Source organism: Mixophyes fleayi, chromosome 1 (genome assembly GCF_038048845.1).
Source record: "Mixophyes fleayi isolate aMixFle1 chromosome 1, aMixFle1.hap1, whole genome shotgun sequence".
NCBI lineage: Eukaryota > Metazoa > Chordata > Amphibia > Anura > Limnodynastidae > Mixophyes > Mixophyes fleayi.
Genome location: NC_134402.1, coordinates 201,979,896 through 201,996,833, shown reverse-complemented (window position 1 = coordinate 201,996,833; position 16,938 = coordinate 201,979,896). Strand labels below are relative to the sequence as shown.

General features: G+C 38.6%; 1 protein-coding gene across 1 annotated transcript in view; it reads right to left on the bottom strand.

The window, feature by feature from the left end:
* LOC142148180 (phospholipid-transporting ATPase IK-like) overlaps window positions 1-16,938 on the bottom strand; it is a 460,892-nt gene that overhangs the window by 97,236 nt on the left and 346,718 nt on the right. The window contains exons 19-20 of the mRNA XM_075204771.1: window positions 12,606-12,717; window positions 1,817-1,892 (exon numbers count right to left, since the gene is read on the bottom strand). Coding sequence (XP_075060872.1) covers window positions 1,817-1,892; window positions 12,606-12,717 — 188 coding nt within the window. The remainder of the gene's footprint in view (window positions 1-1,816; window positions 1,893-12,605; window positions 12,718-16,938) is intronic.

Here is a 16,938-nt window from a genome sequence, read left to right as displayed (position 1 = left end):
TTTCTTAATCTTTATCTCTACTTATCTTATCTTTTATATTTTATATACAAATATATATATTATTGCAATTCAAGTATCTTTTACAAAGGCTGGCTTTTTATTACAAAGGCATGCTTTTCACACAGCCCCCTCCCCCTACTCAGGCATGTTATTCTTTGCAGACCTGTATTATGCCTTATGCCTGAACACGTTTCTTTCTTTATACACATCCTCTTACTTAAAAATACACATGCATACAGCATACAGACATTATCTTTATTTCCTCTTAAACACATCCTCTATGCACACATCCCATTTAAATACACACAAACATGTGCTTTCTTAAACACATTCTCTTCACAAATACTTTTATCTTTCTCTTGCTACATTTAAACACACATGACACAAAGAGCAATGACTAATAAACACTCATGCACTTTCTGTCTTACACATACTTGCCAACTCTCCCGGAATGTCAGGGAGACTCCCGATATGTGCGAGAATCTCCCGGACTCCTGGGAGAGTGTGGCAATATCCTGGATCTGCCCACTTCACTAGAAAGTGCCCACTTCCTAGTGAAGTGGGCAGAATTAGGTCCCAAACGCTGCGATTCCCGGTGAATCGCGGCGTTTGGCCCCGCCCACCGCTGTCAATAGACGCGTTTGCGTCATTATGTCATGGGGGCGGGTCCAAAATTACACACATTTTGGAGCCCCGTCCCCCATCACGCCCACCTCCCCCGCAGTCTCCTGGAATCAAAGAATACAAAGTTGGTAAGTATGGTCTTACAGCATAAACACTAGTACATATATATATATACACACACACACAAATGAAAGCCTAAACTTAAGAATACAAATGAGCATTGCTGAAGTATAAGGTTACTAACAACAACAAAATAGGATATTATAAACTGACTTCTGAAGTAATCTATATTAACATCATGCCTGCTGAATATATAATCTGTATTGTATGTATGCATTTATGTATTTTATGTTTATCTTTGTAAAGTAAAAGATTTGTACCTTGTGTCTGCTTGTATGAATGAATGTATATATAGATAATGCAGTATAGTGACGTAAATGATTGGATTTATTTAGCGATTAACACATAACGGTGGGCTATCTGACGTGGTGGTCAATAGATGTGTAATACTTAGCCAATATTAAGCCTTGTCAAACAGAGCTATTGCGCAAGTCGCTCTCATACGCATCTAGTTGGGATGCGTATGCATGACAACTGGGATATCTTGTTTACAGATGGCATGGTACGAGGGGAAAGCTCAAAAAAGTTGTGTAAAATAATGCCTCTAAAGTACATCTGAGATGTCACAGGTGTGTGTTATTCGACGTGACTAAAATAGTGAAAAAGTTGCAAATTGCAATAATTCCCAATAATTAATGAGATTAGTTATTAATAAGTTGAAAGGCATTGTATCATTATTATGGCAGAACACAGGATCCTATAACATGAAGAGACAGCACTGTTTTGTTTTTGTCACTTTTCATTTAGTGGATCTTTTCGTGAAGATCAATTTGTTTTATAGTGTATTGAAAATAAAGTGCTAAAAATAAGCTTCAACAGTATGTGATAAGAAAAAAAATGCAGCAAATTATCTCAGATTTCCATGATTAAAAAAATCAGCTGACCACACCTTATACACTCAGCCCAATACACAATGACACTCTTGGGTCTCTAATTGCTAGCAATAATGATTCTGTTAGTCCAACAAGAATGTACATATATCTTTTTTGATGAGCTACAAGTTCTTACTTAAATTGTTACAATTTTCATTGCAACATGATAGAGAAGAGACAAAGTGATTTCCATCCATTACCTTATTTTACTCTCCTGCTCAATCTCCATGTCACTGGAAACAAGCTTACAAGAATATGCTATGTTCACTGCAGTTTCTGTAAAACAAAATGTTCGCCGTTAATAAAGGTTACAAAGTGGATAACGGCTAAAGCATTGTTCAAAATCCTCTTTGGTGATGTCACAGCTCTTGATGTACACAGGTGCACAAAAATTTCATCCAAAGTGCAAGCGTTTGTGGAAGGTGTACTTTGCAAGGCAACATAAGTTTGCACCGGCCTATGGGTTAGGCAGAAGAAGAACGTTTCTTTCTAAATAAGAAATATGCGTGTCTTGCGAACTTTAAAACAATATTTTATTTTGCTGAACAACATTATTATGAAATCTGTGTGCAGGTCTACTCTCTCTAAAAGACATGTATAGCAGTTTATACTTACTTGATATCTCAAGTTACTCAATCATCCAGGCTTAACCTACTGAAAAATGGCGACATAATTGACCATTTAATTTGTCAACATGTGCACAATGTTAACATCTGTCATATCAAATTGTGGTTTCATTTGATTAGACAGGTCCAAAAATCTGGCATATTCATCTAAATATTTACTTGCATTGATCAGTCTGGTTCTAAAACACAATGCACACATCTTGGAAATGAACAAGAAATGCAGTAACATGGTAAGAGGCTGATTTATCGATGCATGAATGGGTTTGTGATAGGGCTTTTTCTTGCTTTTCCTATACATAAAAGGGTTATTGCTGGCGGGGGTTGCTACATGGTGATAGCAGTGTTATTACTGTTAAGGATGATTTTACCACCATAATGCCTGTTTTGTTCTCTCCAATTTAGGATAGAGATAACAGATGAAACACATTAAAAATGCTTTATTGTGTGAATAAAGCTTTTTGAAATATACATTTCTGTAAGAATAATTTGTTTACAAAACTACAGAATGCAGTGGGAATCATATGAAGGTGATCAAAAGACATACAGTCAAGTCCATAAATATTGGGACATCGACACAATTCTCATATTTTTCTTATACACCACGACAATGGATTTGAAATGAAACAAACAAGATGTGCTTTAACTGCAGACTTTCAGCTTTAATTTGAGAGAATTTACATCCAAATCAGGTGAACAGTGTAGGAATTACAATGGTTTCTATATGTGCCTCCCACTTTTTAAGGGACCAAAAGTAATGGGACAAATTAAACAATCCTACATCAAACTTTCACTTTTTAATACTTTGTTGCAAATCCTTTGCAGTCAATTACAGCCTGAAGTCTGGAAGGCATAGACATCACCAGACGCTGGGTTTCATCCCTGGTGATGCTCTGCCAGGCCTCTACTGTAAATGTCTTCAGTTCCTGCTTGTTCTTGGGGCATTTTCCCTTCAGTTTTGTCTTCATCAAATGAAATGCATGCTCAATCGGATTCAGGTCAGGTGATTGACTTGGCCATTGCATAACATTCCACTTGTTAGCCTTAAAAAACTCTTTGGTTGCTTTTGCAGTATCCTTCGGTATGCTTCGGGGATTGTTCATCTGCACTGTGAAGCGCCGTCCAATGAGTTCTGAACCATTTTGACTTAATATGAGCAGATAATATTGCCCGAAACACTTCAGAATTCATCCTGCTGCTTTTGTCAGCAATCACATTATCAATAAATACAAGGAAATTAGTTCCATTGGCAGCCATACATGCCCACACCATGACACTACCACCACCATGCTTCACTGATGAGGTGGTATGTTTTGGATCATGAGCAGTTCCTTTCCTTCTCCATACTCTTCTCTTCTCATCACTCTGGTACAAGTTGATCTTTGTCTCATCTGTCCATAGGATGTCGTTCCAGAACTGTAATGGCTTTTTTAGATGTTGTTTGCCAAACTCTAATCTGGTCTTTCTGTTTTTGTGTCTCACAAATGGTTTACATCTTGTATTGAACCCTCTATATCTACTCTTGTGAAGTCTTCTCTTGATTGTTGACTTTGACACATATACACCTACCTCCTGGAGAGTGTTCTTGATTTGGCCAACTGTTGTGAAGGGGTTTTTCTTCACCAGGAAAAAAATTCTTCTGTCATCCACCACAGTTGTTTTCCGTGGTCTTCCGGGTCTTTTGGTGTTGCTGAGCTCTCCGGTGCGTTCTTTCTTTTTAAGACTGTTCCAAACAGTTAATTTACCCCACACCTAATGTTTTTGCTATCTCTTTGATGGGTATGTTTTGATTTTTCAGCCTAATGATGGCTTGCTTCACTGATAGTGACAGCTCTTTGGATCTCATATTGAGGGTCGACAGCAACAGATTCCAAATGCAAATGTCACACCTAGAATCAACTCCAGACCCTTTACCTGCTTAATTGATGATGAAAAACAAGGGAATAACCCACACATGTCCATGAAATAGCTTTTGAGTTGATTGTCCCATTACTTTTTGTCCCTTAAAAAGTGGGAAGCACATATAGAAACCGTTGTAATTCCTACACCGTTAACCTGATTTGGATGTAAATACCCTCAAATTAAAGTCTGCAGTTAAAGCACATCTTGTTAGTCTTATTTCAAATCCATTGTGGTGGTGTATAGAGCCCAAAATATGAGAATTGTGTCGATGTCCCAATATTTATGGACTTGACTGTAGGCTATAGGTGAATAGCGAAATATTAAAGCCAAAGTGACTAAAGTGAATTAAAATAGCAAAGTAAATTGCTATGCCCCGCTACTTAAAGTCTGTATATATGAACATTTAATGTATGATATAGTAATCACTCCTATATTGAACTAATTTAATAGCTTTAGATACCACTTCAAATAAAATTAATTGAAGTATGTGTGGTATAGATAGGACTAGTTATTATAGTAACCTTGATTGCAACAGTATATAGGTGCTGAGTTTTGAGGAGAGTCTCTGACAGTTGTTCACATAATCCACTATCCCAATAGTCCTTTATAATAACTATATTGGTTAATAATGGGATGTCTTAAAGTGAAAACTCCATATAGGTCTCAAACACATTCTTAATTTGATCACACTAATCCATATACACACTTCGATATTTGTAGTAGGATTATTAGGATTTAAATAAAGTATCTGCCTAGCAATTGTTTAGCATAATTATATAATCCGGCACTAAATCAAATACTTCAACAGTATAAAAAGTCACAAGAAGCAAAACTCCATAAATAAAAGTGTCAAGTCTCTTTACATCAAATAAGTTATGTCTTCAGAATTTCCAGATATACATAGAATATAAAAGAAAAAAAGAAATGCTCAGACATACGTACTTTCAGAGGGTGAGTGGTACATCCCACATAACATCTCCTACATTTGTATTTAAGTAGATAAACCACATTCTTAGAGTGACAAGTGATAACGTGTACTTATGTCCCTGAATCTCAAAATGTATTTCAACACAGAGCAAATGCTTTACACTTTCACACATTCATGAACTTTAATTACTTCAAAACCAATATGACATAAGTATCAATAGAGCAGCTGGAATGCACGTTACCCAAACTACTAGATGATAAATACATAACTCGTATACTATTCTTTTAAGATTGTTTACTTACAAAATATAATAGCGAAAATACAATGGGATGGAGCACAATAAAGTGAATTGTAATACACTGGAAAGGGGCTAAACTTATCACAACATAAGGGATCAAGAAATGTTGATAATTGTGTAAAAAACTTTCAATATAAATAATGCACTACTAGCAGTAACTATTGTAAACTGCAAATAGATGAAATTAGGGTAAACATAGGAAATGAAGTTACAATAATCAATAAAACAGGTTAAATTATGTGAATTACCCAATTCATTAAAAGGTACAGTTCAAGAGAGTAACTCAAAGAGCATGAAAGGGAAACAAAACTACCATAAAATACCATTGAGGCTGTGATGAGATGGGTGTGTCAGGACATTGAAACTTGGGGTTATATACACTAAACTGCGGTTTTGAAAAAGTGGAGATGTTTTGTAGAATATACTAAATAAATAATAACTAGAATTTGATTAGTTCTTACAGGTAACATATCCACGTTTTCAAATATGCAGTTTAGAATATAAGAGAATCTGCACACAGAGAATTTCATGTTACCTAGCATTTGTCTGAGGCAGGGGAAGAGTATAATCTTGAGCAGTACAGTCCAAAGGTGGGGGCGCTTCTGTGAGTCCTGTGTCTTTGTGTATGAACTAATAATCCTTATGGAAATGCCAGATATTGGATGGCTAAATATTGGTTGAAGCCTAATCTGAGATAAGGAATTGCCCCTAATGTTAGAGCTTCCTCCCATTATTAGATATTAAGTATGTAATGAATATTATACATTCTCGTGCGTCTTGAGCGAGAGATATGTTTCCCTTAAATTCCAGGGAAGTAAGGTGCTCATTGGCACAGTCAAAGCCCATTCTGATGGTTAGCTCAGGTCAGACTAGTACCTCAGGCGATTGGCTTCTCTTGGGTTGATTCAGAGTTCAAGTGCTTATTTGAATTCATGATAGGGGTGGAACAGGTTGTGGGTTTATATAAAGAGCACATTTTGCTGTGCTCTCGCTCCTGGACAGTGCTGACTCAGGGTTATGACTCCAGTTGAGCTGGTCACAGGGTGACAAAGGTTCGGTTTCAAGTGGATGGTACAGTCACTGCAGACTGATACAAAAAAGCAGGAAGACATTGAGCTTAGTCCCAACCGTGTAGTTAAAGGAGTGGAGAGTGTGGTTCAGCAGCCAGGATTGTGAATCATGGTGACTGGAAAAGGATATCTATACTTCATCAGTATGAAGTATAGAAGCATGTGTATTTGAAGTGTGGCATTGTAATTTTTATTTTGTGCTGCATGTTTTATATATATTTAATGCATGTTGAGGTACAGGGAAGGCCAGGGGTGACACAGAAGGCTGACCCACCCATCTCGCTGGGTGAGAACAGCTAAACATTAACTCGCTATCCTCACAGAGGTGTTTGAATAGAAATAATAAAATGGATAAATGGAAATGGTAAACCAATACATGGGCTATCGTCAGATGAATTTAAATAATGAACAACACTTCAGTCCACACATTGATGCAATGTTGGAACCAAAAGGACTAGTATAGTGATTAATTGAAATTAGCATCCTGGTTTCATTGGAAATAGAGAAGCCTGAAGTTTTTCAGTGTGTCACTAACTACACATTTCATTAGTCTTGCCGATTTCTTCAGGGTATTTTTGTGCATTGGATACATATGTGGGGAGAATTTACATATGAGGGGAGGATTACTTAATGAATCATGGTTGCATAATGAGTATGTGATTGTGCCAATTAAGTGTTTAATAGGGCAAGTGTAAATACAAACATGTGGAACAAATATAAATACAGTATTAACAACATTGTATACAAGGAGGGCATATATTTATAATCTGATAGAGAAAATACTACATGAAAAAACATAAAAAATAATGAATATTAATATCAAAATAAAACTAAGTATATTAAAAATGGTGGGCAAAAAATTATAGTAATGGGTGTATCTATCTATCATGCAGATGAATGACAGACAGTGATATTTATACTAGAAAGGAGTTCAATTTGAAATAAACATTTAGGTGGGTGTCTTCATATTGTTATGTTACTAGGTTCCAATAACTAATATATGTTATAAGGTTCTAATTTTATGTTTACAGTGTCATTGTTATGTGTGTGTAGTAGCTCTTGGTTGTGGTGTGTGATCTGTAATTCCATGACTGAAGGGATGCTGGTCAACACTATTGCTCTAAAGATTCACAAAATCTTCATTGTGGGTGTTGTGCATGAGCGCCATGAAAATTCATTGCCCTTGAGGAATTATTATATGTTTAAGGTAATATTCCAGTGGTGTTTCATTATTTGATTTCTAAGTTAAGAACTTGTTGCGCTAAAGGGAAAAGAGGCAGCCCAAAGGAAAAGACCATTTCAGGAAGCCATCAGTATTTACAAACAGTCTATCAAATTACACTTAATCATTAAAGTGTTAAATCTGTGAATAATGTATATTGAAAAGACCTGAATAGCTTACAGAGACCAGTAAAAATAAAAAGTATAAGAGATGAGGGTAGGCAAGAACTTTATAAGAGAATTGTATCTATAGGGTTCTTGTTCTGTGTTAAGCTTAACTTTTACTGCCTACTTTAGTGGCTATTACATGTAGTAAATCAAAGTGCGGTAGACCTGTCACAAAGAAATACAGTACAATCCTAGGAAGAAATTTACAAAAATGTGATTTAGTGAAACTGTCATTTTTTCAGCTAATTTTTTATAGCAGAAAGACCAGAAAGAGGTGGATGTGAGAGGCGAGATAGCTATAGAGCCACAAGTGTGCACTATAAATGGTGCCCACATCATGAAATAGTAACCGTGGCCCCATCATAAATAAATAAATAATTTTTGCTCCGTTAGCAATTATTTTGCATTGCCCCCATTGGGATGGTCACTGCTTTTATCTTATTTTTTCTAAGCTCAGTTTCTGATTTTCTTAACACAAACTCTTTTTCCCCTCAGACAATCAACTTATTAGTTACAAGCTCTCTGCTATTACTTTAACTTCTCTGCTGTCAAACTCTACAAAGCCTCCCCATACCTGCATAAATTTTAATGCTATTCATTTTCAATCGGTTTCCAACTCTCTGCAACACCTTCTCTCCCAAAATTCTACATTGTCCTCTCCTGATCTGACAGTAGCACATCTTAACCAAACCCTAGAATCAGGCATTGATCAATTGCCTCCAGATACTCTTCACATTCCATGTCGACTAAGATGTCAGCAGTGGCAAGCTAAAGAAACACGACATCTTCAAAAACTAAATCTCGCGCCTCTAAGGATTTGTTCACATATAGTGCTGTTTATCACCTATTTGATCCTATTGAAATGCTCTGGTCACTGCCAAACAAACATACTTCCAAGCTCTCATCTCTGCTTAGGTCTCTATCCTCAAACAACTTCTTAATACATTTAACTCTCTTCTCAACCCCCCCCCCCCCAACCCTCAGACTGTTATCAGTGCTCAAGATCTAGCTTCATACTTCAAGGACAAGATCTGATGTTTTGTTTTCTTTGCCGTGGCGCTGCCTGGGGTGGGAAAAAGAGGGGTAGGGAGGGTAGATAGGAGAACACAGACACAGTGGTACCTGCAATATACGTGGATGCTTATTGGTGTAAGCAGTAGATTATAGCTCTTTTTGCTGTTGTTGGTCTATAGCTCTTTTGCCCTGTTCACAGCTCTAATGCAGTGTATATTGGTGTGGTGGTACCGTCTGTGTGTGGGTAATGTTTATAGCCCTGGTTTATAGCAATGCTATAATGTGTGGGCAGGGGTGTCTATAGCTCTATGTTACCTCTGTTTTGTAGCTCTAAATAGAGTGGTGATGAGGACTGCCTATAAACAGTCTTATCCAGCGGAGAGGGAAGAGATTCAGCCACTCTGCAGTGGAACGCACACACGCTGTGTGCTCCACCAACCCCGAAAGTTCTGGACCGACACACACAGGCGCAGAAGGTGACGTCAAGAGTACCCGGCCAGCCAGAGGTAGCGGACCTCTCGGCAAAAGCTACAAGCAATCCCACCAACCACCGCTACCCAACTTTTAGCCTCTGCGGCTAAATACAAGAAAGGGCACCGTCCAGACATAACTGCTCTTATAAGAGGATTTTGAGCAAAAGAAATTTGCACGCACCTGCACATCTACACGCAACTACACCAGTACTAAACACAAGGCACACACACATCTGTTAAATACACATAGCCAACAAACAGAGAACTATAAACCACCACAAAGAGACCATTAATACAGGTCAATCACCTACCACATAAACACACAAGACTGTTTATAGGCAGTCCTCATCACCACTCTATCTAGAGCTACAAAACAAAGGTAACATAGAGCTATAGACACCCCTGCCCACATATTATAGCATTGCTATAAACCAGGGCTATAAACATTACCCACACACAGACGGTACCACCCCACCAATATACACTGCATTAGAGCTGTGAACAGGGCAAAAGAGCTATAGACCAACAACAGCAAAAAGAGCTATAATCTACTGCTTACACTAATAAGCATCCACGTATATTGCAGGTACCTGTCACACTGTCACTCTGCTCTGTCCCCTCCTGTCACGCTGTCACTCTGCTCTGTCCCCTCCTGTCACGCTCCTCTGTCCCCTTCTGTCACGCTCCTCTGTCACCTCCTGTCAGGCTGTCACTCTCCTCTGTCCCCTCCTGTCACGCTGTCACTCTCCTCTGTCCCCTCCTGTCACACTGTCACTCTCCTCTGTCCCCTCCTGTCACGCTCCTCTGCTCTGTCCCCTCCTGTCACGCTGTCACTCTCCTCTGTCCCCTCCTGTCACGCTGTCACTCTCCTCTGTCCCCTCCTGTCACGCTCCTCTGTCCCCTCCTGTCACGCTCCTCTGCTCTGTCCCCTCCTGTCACGCTGTCACTCTGCTCTGTCACGCTGTCACTCTGCTCTGTCCCCTCCTGTCACGCTCCTCTGCACTCTCTCACTTTGCCCCCTCTGCCACGCGCCAGCCATAACAAAATCAAACAGAAACACTTACCAATCCGCGCGGCGCCGGGACCCAGCATCCTCCTCTCTCATGCAGCAGCTGTCACTGATATGACAGCTGCGTGAGAGAGGAGGATGCTGGGTCCCGGCGCTGCGCGGATTGGTAAGTGTTTGTTTTATTTTTTTATGGCTGGCCCGCGGCACCCCTAAGACAGCGCCGCGGCACCCCTGAGAGCCGCGGCGCACAGTTTGGGAACCGCCGCTATAGACTAATTATGAACCAATGAAGTAGAAATGTTGTTTTGTGAGATCATACACCTTCTTTTAGTGCAATTACATCCAGTTTTACAGAGAAGTGCATGCAACTACAGGCCAAAATGATAAAAGGCGTTGTACAGAGAAAGAGACAGGCAGACAGATAGTCTAGGGTCAATTTGTTAGCAGCCAATTAACCTACCAGTATGTTTTTGGAGTGTGGGAGGAAACCAGAGCACCCGGAGGAAACCCACGCAAACACGGGGAGAACATACAAACTCCTCATAGATAAGGCCATGGTCATGGACATATATCTCACAAGACACTGCAAAAACTTTAATTCACGCACTAATCTCCATCATTGACTATTGCAATACCATCCTTACTGATCTGAACCAGCCACTTACCATAATTTATTTTGCATACAGCTGCTAGATTGATTTTCCTTGCAAATCACTTTTCCACGGCTGATCCGCTCTATCAGTGTCTACATTGGTTAACTGTTTTTTTGCCAAATCCAATATAATTAGGAACTGAGGGCTGCATTTAAGCTTGAGGGATTTTAAAAGCTGAGGCTGGATCTGTGGTCTGTAGTGGTACTCTGAGGGTTAATAATTTGACTAGGGGAGTACGCCCATCTGAGTTATGGAGGATGGATCGTTGACAGTGATATATGGGATGGGCAGAGGAGAACCAGTCTCTTGAGCAGCTGGACGTTGGACTCCACCCATCCTCCCTGATTATTGTTGTTTAGAAACCGGAGGTAGACGGTTGGTTATCTACAGTTTTGGTTGCAGTCATGGTATGTGTGAGTGTCTGGTGGACTTCATGCAGTAACAGGGCTGGAAATCGCAGTGCAGTTGACGGTGAGTGGTAAGGGCAAATTACAGTAGTGGGCACACTTAACCCACCTTTTTGCCTGGCGGATGTCGAACTCGCTGCGCTTTCTCCACCACCATACCTTTACAAAAGAAATTCCTTGGTTTTCGCCACATCTAAGTTGTTGTGTCATTTATTTTATGTTTAGTTAAATAGTGTAAGAGTTTAAGGGAAGGAATGGATGTTAGTCATTAAGCATTTTAATATTTATGCTAACATTTACAGACTGTTTTCGGGCTGCATCCACTTTGTGGAATTAACTTCCTCACGCAAGACTTTGAACTAGTGTTGAAACCTTCAAGCTTTCTCTGAAAACCCACCTCTTCAGGCTAGCTTATTAAATTTCTCAACTATTCTCTTAACCTCCCTAGGGTACTCTATTACCACCTTCTACACAGTTCACATAAGACTTGTAAGTGTCCTTTCTATACTCAATCAACCCTCTGACTCCTGACCAACTTCACTGTATGAATGGATCATATAGCCCACTAAGCACTTTCTACCATTTCAATCTGGCTGAACCAATATGCAATATGTAGCACTTAACCTCAGGTATCAAACCCCTATTGTCCTATAGATTGTAACTCACAAGCAGGACCCTCTTACCTTTTTGTCTGTCTGCAATACCCAGTTTTATTACTGTGTTCCCAATTGTAAATCATTATGGACTATGCTGGCACTATATAAATAAATGTTAATTATAACAATCATAATAATGATAAATAATTGAATTATAAAATAATATTGCCCTCCTAATACAACCATACATTAATATATTCATAAAATTATTTTGTCCCCATAATTATCTATGTTCTAAATGGCCAGATAGGTCCAACAGCATGAGGCTTGAGCTATGTTGCTTTTCACCGCAACTTTTTTTCAGCCTCCAATCTGCAGGATAATAAATGCTGCTAAAAAAATCTCCCGCTCCACTGTGATTAAGTTACCAGACTTGAGACCATTACAGGGTAGGGGACATAGGTCCTGTTGGCAAATTTGATAATGTCCATAGACTAGTCAAGAGGCAAGCTGAGATCAAGGGCACCCTACCCCTTCGTGTTTTTACCCTGGGGGCGACTGCCCTTATCGCAGACACTAGTTACAGCCCTGGAAATTAGGTTTGGTAAATTCTACATGAAAATTGACCTTGCTTATCGCCAGTCAGCATCCAAATCTTCATGTTCCCATCTCTCAAGAGCTGGATTGTTTCAGGGACACCATTCTGCAACTTGTCTTCAATAGCAGTGGCTCCAAGTAGCTGAAGAGAAGAGATTTTCAGTTTTATTTTCAACAGCTTGCACATGATTAGTGTGACACAAGTGAGTTACTTTAATCATAAATTACTGTGATTTTTTTTTTTGAATTGAGATTAAATTTATAAATGTAGCATAGACGCAATATTAATTTTATATCAGTAATACAAGACTGTAGTAACAAGTCACCAGGCAAAGTCTTGAGTAGGGGTCAAACAGCAGCTTTATTGTGATGATCCACAGCATAACAAAGCAATAAACATGAACAGCAAACCAAAGCAACCTCAGAAGTTCAGGCTATATATGTTCCTTTAGTGGAGAGGTGTGAGACTTCCACCATCCACAGACAGGCCTAGAATAAATGTGAACCTTTAGATTGGCCCAAGCTCCTCCCCTCTGAGTAATTAGAAGTACTACCTACTGACTGTCGGGAGTTTAACCCTTTCTTAATATTTGGCAGTTTGTCACCTTACCACAAAGACTTTAATGAAATTGTCATGCTTTTCCTAAAATGTTAAAGCTTTAAAGTACAGATATGCACATCATATAAAAACATTGTATACATTGATCCATTTGTCATTGTGCCTGTACTTTTGTAGTCTTGGCAACCTGTATACTGGCATATTCCGGAGTGCAACACTAATAAAAAAAAGAAAATGCACCTGTAATAGGTGCAGAAAGACTGAGGTGCTAATGCACTCAAAGGGCCTGATTCATTAAGGATCTTAAATTAAGAAATATCTTATTTAAGTCTCCTGGACAAAACCATGTTACAATGCAAGAGGTGAAAATTAGTTTTCTGTTTTGCACATAAGTTAAATACTGACTGTTTTTTCATGTAGCACACAAATATGAACTTTAAATTTCAGTGTACAAATAAGCTATCAAGCATTTGTGTGCTACATGAAAAAACAGTCAGTATTTAACTTATGTGCAAAACAGAAAACTAATTTTCACCCCTTGCATTGTAACATGGTTTTGTCCAGGAGACTTAAATAAGATATTTCTTAATTTAAGATCCTTAATGAATAAGGCCCAAAGTTACTAACTACTACTCATATCTAAGCAGAAAGGAAAGTTGCTCAATCAATTTATAGGCCAACAGCAGGTGCTTAAAAGGGTGGGGTTATACTGAAAGAAGCAAATACAGAGAAAAATCCCACAGCACACCTCTGTTACCTGGTAACAAAGCTGATATTTTACTTGCACATAAAAATGCAGAATTCTTAGTTACACACATTTGCAAATGTATGCTAAGCCACCCGTAACTTTGCAGTGCTTCTGCTAATAGATTGGTATTAACTCTAATCAATGACAGTCCCTATTTTTGGGTAATACATATATATGTTTTTAAACTGGGAGCTTATTTATTAGGAGGTACCCCATACTTCCCAGCAGTCACAGTAATTCCCCTTGTGGCAGTACCTGCATCATCAGCTAACCCAGATTCACAGATCAGAACGCACTGTTCTATGGCACTTACAGACAGCAGCTGTTCTTGAAATCTTGTTTCTACTGATAATAACATACAATTCTCATTGTTAATTTAGAGTTCCTAATCATCCTGATTTTCCATGGACTGTCCCCATTTGTCCACCCAAAACCTTTAACTCCAAATACTTATTTTACTGTAGTTTAAACACCTGATGAATCCAAATGAACAGGATAAGTGGGAATATGCTTGAATATCTATATTAATTAATTTGAAACTTAAAAAGAAGTATAAGGTGAATTTTATGGGTTGTGCAAAGTTCAGCGTCATGATTTTTTTATTAAAACAATTATGAGACCACTGCTTTAAGCACATTAGGTGCAAAGCATTTTTATAGTAAAATCACCAAACTTAATTTACCACCCAAGTGTTTATTAGGTGAACATCAGTGGAAACCATAACAGTAGCTGCCTGCCCACCAATCAACACAGAACAGTGTATTCTATTGTTTGGAATTGGGGGTGGGGTGAAGGAATAGAGAAGACAGATTAATAGTTGAATCACTGCAGTCTTGTATACTCAGCAACAATATCTAATATTTCATTCAACTACTTAGGGCCTGATGCAGAGTGTGAACGAACTTGCATCTATAATGCAGAGAAAAAATGTGCTCACACAAAAACAAGCGATTACGCATATATCCTAAGTCCACATATACACATAATTGAGTGTCAATGCTTAAAGTTACTAAGCGTATCATCATGCGATTGATACCAGTTATCATCATCATCTTGATAGAGAGTAGAAAAAAATGTAAATAAAAAAAGCCATGTCAGCACAAGTGCTCATAGCTTAAGCTGTTAGCAGGGATAAAAACATTGTGGGGGTTTCCCTCAAAAGAAAACTATCAACACTAGGCCATGGTAAATAAAAAGTTGGCTGCTTCCAAAACCAAATGGTAGAATGAATGTAAACTGAATGTTCGTTTAACTTGTGCTATATTGAAAACATTTTTCTATCCAACACAGGAGTATACGTATTCTATATGATAGTAAACTTGCAGCTTTTTCAGTATAAGGGTGTTACGATACTTTCCCTTCCATGTTTCCCCGCCGCTCCGTCGGACCCGGAAGTGCGGTCACGTGACCGCTACCTAGGGCGGTCACATGATCGCTACCAGGGCGGGGAATTCAAATGGGACACTGCGTAAATACATAGCTCTGACCAGTGCCGTAACTAGACATTTTAGTGCCCTGGGCGAGACAGGGCACCGGCGCCCCCCATCTAAGTGGGAGTGGCATTTGACAAGTGGGTGTGGCCAACCTAATGTGTGGGTGTGGCTAGCACTTTACTGAAAGAATTCTGTTACACATATTTGCAAATGCATGATATATATGTATATATATATATATATATATATATATATATATATATACATACATACATATACATACAGTGGTGAGATTGAAATAAATTAACAACCGGCTCTCTGCCCTAATGACCATTTAAAGTATGCAAAAAATATATAGCGAAAGGTATTATAATATTTCATGCACTTAATAATCAAATAAGAATGTGTCTGTGTGTTAGGGGGTTTAGACTGTAAGCCCCAATGGGGCAGGGAGTGATGTAAATGAGTTCTCTGTACAGCGCTGCTGAAGAAATTCATAAGTTTAGTTGTTTTATGTAGAGGACAAAGTATATATTTATTTTACATAAACTGTATGTAAAATGCCTAACTTCCTGTCAGTGGAACGCACATGTGTTCCACTGCGGAACTTAAGGGCTGAAGGTACAGAGGCAGGTAGCGGGCAGCTGCTGCGCCTCCTTGGCCTTGCGCCCTGGGCGACAGCACCGCCCGCTCATGCCTCATTACGGCTCTGTGTTGAAATTGCATTGAACATGACATGTTGCACAGCTGTACAATATTCCCCTTCTTGTGGTGTGATTCAGGGGGTGAAGATCTAGATTGGGTGAACATTTGTTACCTTTTTATTTCTCTATTTATTTAGTATATCTCAGAAAAGAAAAAAAAAGAGAGAACAATGACTTTCCTAGTGTTTAACCCTTTATTATAACTCACAATAAAAAGAGCAGGTATGCAATCACATTTGTAACATAACTATAAAACTTTGAATTAGATAATATCCCATTTAAGTTGTAGAAAATGTAATTTCCATAAGCAAGAGCTTGTATTTAGCATGTAAAACAAGGAGAAAATATGTTAATCCCACAATTCCTCCTCTGTTAGAGCTGCTGTATCCAAACACTCTTAAGTGTAAAGACCCAAGTACTCCACCAAATTAACCTATTCTACAGACACATTTCAACCTGTCCTGGGTCTTTGTCAGAGCAGTGGGGATATGTCTTCATTACTGGATTAAACAGCCATTCCCTCATGCTAATCCAATTAAAATCTCTTACACATGTGTCAGAGTCCAGAAAAACGTATTCAAAGTTCAGTTTATTCAAAGCATTACCTGACTTATATACACACATACATATACAAGTACACTTTACCTGTAGTTAAAAAGTAGTAAGCAGTAAATTAAAGGTACACTTTAACGCCCCCTAGTTTTGTGTGTGTCTAAAAGTATTTTATAGCTTAATGCTTGGAGGGGAAAAAATAAGGCTATAAATCAGCTACGAAACTCCGACTTAATGTGTACATCCAGTATCTATCCTACCCGAGAACCATATATTGGATAAATGAACTAGGCACAAAATTCAAATTTGATACATCACTCCTTCTCTCCATACACCCATTCACTGCAGACACCTTTCTTTCCAGACC